This window comes from Scyliorhinus torazame, chromosome 1 (assembly GCF_047496885.1).
Source record: "Scyliorhinus torazame isolate Kashiwa2021f chromosome 1, sScyTor2.1, whole genome shotgun sequence".
Taxonomy (NCBI): domain Eukaryota; kingdom Metazoa; phylum Chordata; class Chondrichthyes; order Carcharhiniformes; family Scyliorhinidae; genus Scyliorhinus; species Scyliorhinus torazame.
This window is the reverse complement of record NC_092707.1, coordinates 37,297,616-37,306,128: the sequence shown is the minus strand read 5'-3', so window position 1 is coordinate 37,306,128 and position 8,513 is coordinate 37,297,616. Positions and strand designations below refer to the sequence as shown.

The window sequence follows — 8,513 nt, the reverse complement described above, 5'->3', positions numbered from 1 at the left end:
GTTAGCATTGCTGCCTCACAGCACCAGGGACCCAGGTTTTACTCATGCACAGTAACACTTACAGGCTAAACTATATCTATCACTAACACCTATACTTAACTTCGGGTGCCCACTTAGGTCATAAGAACAATGGCTGTTGTTCGGATCTGAGGCTGTTGGGTTCGAAGAGGTGACAGGAGTACAGCTAAGGTCGTCTGTCTGGTAGCGAGCGTTGACCTTGAACTTACTTGCTTCTGGTGATGCTGGTGGAAGGGTCTCTCCGCTTGAGAGCCAAATCCAAGAGACTGAACCTTTAGCGGGGGTTCCTTCTTTTACTTGGAGGGGCTTTGCGTGCTTTTAGGCGGGCCTTAAACTTGGTCCCAGTTAATTGGGTCGCTTCTTGATCATTGTCATCAATCTAAGCCAATAAAGGGGCGGGTGCCTTGATGGGTGGGCGTGTCCTAGGTGGCTGTTTGCCTTGCTTTATTTGTGTCTTCTGGTTGGGGTAGTGGCGCCGGAATGTCTGAGACAGTATCGGCTACCTGAGTACTAATCCTTTGTTCCTCGGAGATGGGCCATCAATATGTAAATCGAACCAGAGTTTTGGTTCCGTCTGCTGACTGCCTTCCAAATATACATTCAGGCTCTGTGCCTGCTTGTTGCTTTGCATTGTCCATTTTCCCTAAAGGCTCTGCGAGTGTCCATTTTATATACTGAAAGTGGCCATCCCAGATGGCTACACTTGTAATGCATATCAATGCCAGCAGCGTAGGTTCAATTCCCGTACCGACCTCCCCGAACAGGCACCGGAATGTGGTGACTCGGGGCTTTTCACAGTAACTTCATTGAAGCCTACTTGTGACAATAAGCGATTATTATGTATTAGTGAGAGGCAGCAAAGTTTTGTGAAGGGGAGGTCGTCTCTAACTAACTTGATAAGAGTTTTTCGAGGAGGTGACAAAGATGATTGATGCAGGTAAGGCAGTGGATGTTGTCTATATGGACTTCAGTAAGGCCTTTGACAAGGTCCCTCATGGCAGACTGGTACAAAAGGTGAAGTCACACGGGATCAGGGCTGAGCTGGCAAGATGGATACAGAACTGGCTAGGTCATACAAGGCAGAGAGTAGCAATGGAAGGGTGCTTTTCTGATTGGAGGGCTGTGACTAGTGGTGTTCCGCAGGGATCAGTGCTGGGACCTTTGCTGTTCGTAGTATATATAAATGATTTGGAGGAAAATGTAACTGGTCTGATTAGTAAGTCTGCAGACGACACAAAGGTTGGTGGAATTGCGGATAGCGATGAGGACTGTCAGAGGATATAGCAGGATTTACATCATTTGGAGACTTGGGCGGAGAGATGGCAGATGGAGTTTAATCCAGACAAATGTGAGGGACTGCATTTTGGAAAGTCTAATGCAGGTATGGAATATACAGTGAATGGTAGAACCCTCAAGAGTATTGACAGTCAGAGGGATCTAGGTGTACAGGTTCACAGGTCACTGAAAGGGGCAACACAAATAGAGAAGGGAGTCAAGAAGGCATACGGCATGCTTGCCTTCATTGGCCGGGGCATTGAGTATAAAAATTGGCAAGTCCTGTTGCAGCTGTATAGAACCTTAGTTAGGCCACACTTGGAGTATAGTGTTCAGTTCCGGTCGCCACACTACCAGAAGGATGTGGAGGCTTTAGAGAGGGTGCAGAAGAGATTTACCAGGATGTTGCCTGGTATGGATGGCATTAGCTATGAAGAGAGGTTGAATAAACTCGGTTTGTTCTCATTGGAACGACGGAGGTTGAGGGGCGACCGGATAGAGGTCTACAAAATTATGAGGGGCATTGACAAGAGTGGATAGTCTGAGGCTTTTCCCCAGGGTAGAGGGGTCAATCGCGAGGGGGCATAGGTTTAAGGTGCAAGGGGCAAGGTTTAGAGGAGATATACGAGGCAAGTTTTTTACACAGAGGGTAGTGAGTGCCTGGAACTCGCTGCTGGAGGAGGTGGTGGAAGCAGGGACGATAGTAACGTTTAAGGGGCATCTTGACAAATACATGAATAGGATGGGAATAGAAGGATACGGACCCCGGAAGTGCAGAAGATTTTAGTTTAGACGGGCAGCATGGTCGGCACGGGCTTGGAGGGCCGAACGGCCTGTTCCTGTGCTGTACTTTTCTTTGTACTTTGTAAATGGCCTCATGTCCAATGGCGCTGTCGTCTGTTTTCTCATCCGCCAGACAGATTTTAGCCTCAGTCACACAGGCAGCAAGAAGCACATACCTGTTAGATAAGGACAACCGCTGAGGTTCCTCCAGCACTGCACCTGGGGCCTCCATGCCTGCCCGACTCACAGTCACACCTGCCTGCTCCTAACCTCCATAGATTTGCACCATGATCTAACCTAAGGGGTGTGTGCCTCCTGGGTTAAGTGAACTTGTAACTCTCTCCCTCTCTGATTCCCCACAATGTCTACATCTCAGACTGCAGCTCAACAACTCCAAAGTTGAAATTCCTTGTGACTCAGACACTTTAGATGTGGATTCAATTGCAGTCTGCAATTGCAATGTTGTCCACATGCTGCTGTTATAGCAAACCACCTAACACTGCAATCTCTAACCTTGTTTTATTAATTAAAGGGCTTGTTTTGCATCTATTCAATTTATTTAGCCTTTAAGTGCATGATATAATTTTCAGTTATTGGTATGCTTATCATCTGTAACTCACTCATTCCCTCCTTGTGCTGTGACCCCACTTTGTGGATTTTTCTCACAGTTCTTCCTTTTCTCCCTAAAATCTCTAGTCTTGGTCATGCCTTTTCTTCAGCTCTAGCCCATTCCAATCTCAGCTTTAAACTGTTCTACCATTGTAGCCTCACTCTTTTTAAAATCACAGGGGAACTCTCTCTGAAACTACACTTCCTTGAGTGTAAAATCACTGCCATTAAATTCCAGTCATATATCTGACCACATCTTAGACCGGTTCGATTGGGTGACATCAGGGTCGCGTTAACTCACAGCTTACATGTAGGGAATACCCCGGGCAAGTTCTTTTACTCACAGAACATCACAAATGAAAGCAGATGCAGACAAGTGGTATACAGCGACACTAAAATGAATGTGTGCCCTTTGTGTTTGCAAGTCACTTGATTCAGTTTCTCGATATTTTTACTAGCTGCTTCAATTTTCGTTCACGGGATGTGGGCATCACTGGGTCGGCATTTATTGTCCATCCCTGAGGACGTTTCAGAATCAACCACATTGCGGTGGGCCTGGAGTTAAATTTAGGTCAGATCAGGTAAGGATGACAGATTTCCTTCCCTTAAGGATATTAGTGAACCAGATGGGTTTTTACTACAATCGACAATGGTTACATGGGCATCATTAGACTTTTAATTCCAGATATTTTATTGAATTCAAATTTCACAATCTGCCCTGGTGGGATTTGAACCCTGGTCTTCAGAGCTTTACTCTGGGATTCTGGATTATTGATCCAGTGACAATACCACTATGCCACTGCCTCACCAATTGAGGACAATCTCAATCCAGCCCCGAATGAGTGCTCAGTGAATCAGTCAATGTTGTTTTCATAAAACTCTAGGTTCGGATAAATCATCAGAAAATGGTTTGAAATTTGGTCCCTGATGTAAGATACATGAATTCACAGACGATACAGATTTAAAAATAGTTACCAGGCAGAAACAAGACAGCATTTTGATTTATATCTGAAGAAATAACTTTATTTTCAAGTAACATTGCATATTTTAACAAATTGAACAATCCGAGACACATATAATGCCATTGCAAAGAACGAAGCAATCTGACTAAATCATTCCTATTTTGGACACAAACACATCTACTCACATAATGTAATGCTAAAGAAATACTGGCAGAATAATCATTGTTTTTTAAAATAAATTTAGAGTACCCAATTCATTTTTTCCATTTAAGGGGCAATTTAGCGTGGCCAATCCACCTACCCTGCACATCTTTAGGTTGTGGGGGAGACACCCACACAAACACAGGGAGAATGTGCAAACTCCGTGTGGACAGTGACCAAGAGTCGGGACCGAACCTGGGACCTTGGTGCCGTGAGGCAGCAGTGCTAACCACTGTGCCACCGTGCTGCCCAGAATAATCATTGTTAACTGAGAAAATCTTCATTCAACATTTTTGCTAACCATTATGTACAGTTAATTTGGGCACATTTCAGTACAAAACAATAAGAAATGTCCCATTTCATCTTTTTTCATATCAACCATCTTGTGGCAAACCTGAGTGACAATAAGAACTGGAATAATGTTCACATTGTGAGCAAATGTACATTAGATTAACACTGACACTCACACAACCTGCTTCATAGAAGATTCCCATAACCACCAGACTTGGGCTGAAGCTGAATTCACATCGCAAAGAAAAATCTTTTGCTGTCTTTGGCCCCATTTGGAAAATAAAAATACTTTTCTGTTCTAAGGACACCTTCCCCTGCTTTGCCTAACATCTCTTGCAGGCGGAGTGCAGGCAATGGCCTGATTGGTCAGCAAACACAAACATGTGATGAACACCCCAATGATATAAATATAAACTCATAGACCTTGCACCATTGAGAAAAATGCAATTGAGTTTTATGGTAATTTTGTGTAACATCTAACACTCTATATTGGTGCTGTCATAGTTAACCACCGCGTAGACGCAGCGTAAGGAAGATGGTGCTCTCCGACTGAATATTGTAGTCAGCGAGTGAGTGACCATCCTCCAGCTGTTTGCTCTCATACACCAGGCGCTGCTGATTGGCTGGGACACCCTCCTGCCGCTGTACGCGTGCTCTAAAATCCCGAACAGACTCAGAGGGAAGAACATCATATGTAGATGTTTTCCCCTTTTCGTTCTTCAGGAATATCTGCATGCGCTCCTCGTTCTTGACAATCAGCATGACAACATTGCTGGGAGAGACATTGTAGTCACACAGCCTCTTGTCATCCCTCAGCTCCTCTGTGTTTCCGTTTTGTACCACCAGGCGCTGACGGAAATGGGCCACCTTGGTTTTTTCATATATCATCTTCTTGAGAGCTGAGACTTGGATTGAAGGGTTGATCTCAAGTTCAATAACCTCCCCGGTCAGAAACTTCACCTGGAGTCTCATCTTGTCAAATTGCTGTTAAGAAATGAACAAAATGTCAGTGACCGTGGAGATGTTTTGTATTGTGTATCAGTCACATAATTTTAAACATGCAATACATTGTCCAGACAGTGACAGAATCTAGGGAACTAATATATTGTGTATTCTGCACCTATTGTACTCCCAACTCAATCAAACTTCCTTTCAATGTTTTATCCACAATTGGAGCAAACCATGGACTTTGTGCATACTGAACAGCCGGTGGGTGTGTGGTATAGGGGCTGTCAGGTCACACTCGGTCAAATGCGACCTTGAAGTCACTCACACAGTACTTTGCTCGTTGTGTAGAATCTTTCTCAAAAGTGTTTGTTTTAAATACTGCACTAAGATGAAAGTGGATTTGTCAGACTGCCCAAAATCGAGATCTGCCCCGGGGAGACAGGGATGTTTTATCTCTCTCACTGTTGAAATTTGCAATGATATTCTCTTGTACCGTCACCACGTTCAAATGATATAATTTTATATTTAATTCTGAGTGAAATTGAACATAACACATTCAGACCCACCCCCCTATTCACCCCAAACCTATCTTATTATTTTAGATAAAAACAATTTGTAATTTTGGTTAATAAATGCTGAATGCATTGATTTCAAATATGTGAATACCTCCCTTGGAATAACGGACATCGAAATTCACATAAAGGCACAACCTTGTCTCCAACAAAGTTGAAAGTTTAAAAGTTCTGTTTCATTTTTCCCACCCAATTTTTACAATAATTTTTCATAAATTCCGTCTGAGATTCCGAACAACCCAATTTACACACCAGAAATAGAATATTAAAATATTACCCAAACAGAAGAATGAGAAATAGAATATTAAAATAATCCCCAAACAGCAGAATGAGAAATAGAATATTAAAGTAGTCCCCAAACAGCAGAATGAGAAATAGAATATTAAAATAATCACCAAACAGCAGAATGAGAAATAGAATATTAAAATAGTCCCCAAACAGCAGAATGAGAAATAGAATATTAAAATAGTCCCCAAACAGCAGAATGGACTTACAGGTGCTGGGTGCACAGATTCAGGAAAGTTAAACTGCTGGATATTTTCTGATGCGCCTTTTCTGTGCAGTTCACCTTCTCTGTTTATCTTCGCACCGACTCTCAGATCTGGGTGAGATGTGTGAATTAAACTCTTTGCTTCTGCTCCTCTGTCTGTTGCTGTGCCTCCGCTGTGTGTCTCCGTTTAACAATTCTCTCTCTCTCGATCTGGCTCCCTTTACTTTTATTCTCCCAGCCTGTTTCCGAACGTCACAGCTTTGCTACCCTCTGATTGCCCAACACTCTCCGGCTCTGTATTAAAAAAACACAGATCTGAGCTCAAGTTTCAATTTCCCAAAACATCCCCTCAAAGTCTGACAAATGATCTCAGTCAGCTGCAGATAACAGAAAACAGCTCTGATCAGTTTCACTTTCCATTTCCTTCCGAGCATTTTCAGCCAAGAATTGTCTGGGTGGGTGGGGGAGGGGGTAATGTGTTGATGCTATATTTCCCTCAGCCGTTTGAATAATTTTTACCCCTACAAATATCAACTCGACTCAATGTTTACATTTTTAAAGTTTCTTTTAAAACACACAAAGCAAGGCTCCATATGCTGCATTTATGTGTAACCATTTAAATGTTCTTCAGCGATCACTCACTAACAAGTCTGATTGTGATACTGGTCATGGGTTTTGTAATAATAATAATCATCTTTATTAGTGTCACAAGTCGGCTTACATTAACACTGCAATGAAGTTACTGTGAAAATCCCCTAGTCGACACACTATGGCGCCTGTTCGGGTACACTGAGGGAGAATTCAGAATGTCCAATTCACCTAACAAGCACATCCTACGGGACTTGTGGGAGGAACCGGAGCACCCGGAGGGAACCCACGCGGACATGGGGAGAATGTGCAGGCTCCGCGAGTCCTTGCATTGGCGATGAGCCCAATCCCAGAGCCACATCTTTGACTGAACACGTATTAGGTGTTTCTGGGACCTGGGATCCTTAGACTATAGATCGGTTGGCTGATGTGTTCGCGGACATCATCATCCTCTCCCTACTCCTTTCCGAGGTCCCCACCTGCTTCAAGAAGGCCACCATCATACTGATGCCAAAGATGCAGAGCTGGGCTGAGAAGTGGCAGATGGAGTTCAACCTTGATAAATGTGAAGTGATTCATTTTGGAAGGTTGAATTTGAATGCTGAATACAGGGTTAAAGGCAGGAGTCTTGGAAGTGTGGAGGAACAGAGGGATCTTGGGGTCCATGTACATAGATCCCTCAAAGTTGCCACCCAGGTTAATAGGGTAGTTAAGAAGGCGTATGGTGTGTTGACTTTCATTAACGGGGGATTGAATTTAAGAGCCACGAGGTTTTGCTGCAGCTTTATAAAACTCTAGTTAGACCACACTTGGAATATTGTGTCCAGTTCTGGTCGCCTCATTATAGGAAGGATGTGATGCTTTGGAGAGGGTACAGAGGAGATTTACCAGGATGCTGCCTGGACTGGAGGGCATGTCTTATGAAGAAAGGTTGAGGGAGCTTGGGCTTTTCCCACTGGAGCGAAGAAGGAAGAGAGGTGACCCGATAGAGGTGTACAAGGTGATGAGAGGCATGGATACAGTGAATACCAGAGATTTTTCCCCAGGGCAGAAATGGCTGTCACGAGGGGACATAATTTTAAGGAGATTGGAGGAAGGTATAGGGGAGATGTCAGAGGTAGGTTCTTTACACAGAGAGTGGTGGGTGCGTGGAATTCTCTACTAGCAGAGGTGGTGGAGTCAGAGTCATTAGGGACATTTAAGCAACTCTTGGACAGACACACGGACAGCAGTAAATTGAAGGGGTGTAGGCTAGGTTGATCTTAGATTAGGATAAGTGGTCAGCACAACATCGTGGGGCGAAGGGCCTGCACTGTGCTGTACTGTTCTATGTTCTAAGAACCAGGCAACGTGCCTCAATGACTACCGTCCGGTGGCCCTGACATCGATTGTAATGAAGTGCTTCGAGAGGTTGGTCATGAGGCACATCAACTCCAAACTCCCAGAATGCCTAGATCCACTGGAATTCGCATACGCTGCAACCGGTCCACAGCAGACGCCATCTCCCTGGCCCTACACTCATCCCTGGAGCACCTCGACAACAAGGAATCCTACGTCAGACTCCTATTTACTGACTACAGCTCTGCCTTCAACATCATCATCCCAGCCAAGCTCATATCAAAGCTTCAAAACCTAGGACTTGGCTCCTCACTCTGCAACTGGATCCTCGACTTTCTGACCCATAGACCACAATCAGTAAGAATAAACAACAACACCTCCTCCACGATAGTCCTCAACACCGAGGCCGCGTAAGGCTGCGTACTTAGACCCCTACTA

General features: G+C 44.2%; 1 protein-coding gene across 1 annotated transcript; it reads right to left on the bottom strand.

The window, feature by feature from the left end:
• Positions 1–3,680: 3,680 nt before the first annotated feature.
• On the bottom strand, positions 3,681–6,459 carry LOC140398267 (polyubiquitin-like). Its single transcript, XM_072486770.1, has 2 exons — positions 6,154–6,459; positions 3,681–5,123 (listed from the first exon to the last, which is right to left on the bottom strand). The coding sequence occupies exon 2, from the start codon at positions 5,109–5,111 to the stop codon at positions 4,644–4,646; it is 468 nt and encodes a 155-aa protein (XP_072342871.1). The 5' UTR covers positions 5,112–5,123; positions 6,154–6,459; the 3' UTR covers positions 3,681–4,643.
• Between the last annotated feature and the right edge of the window lie 2,054 nt (positions 6,460–8,513).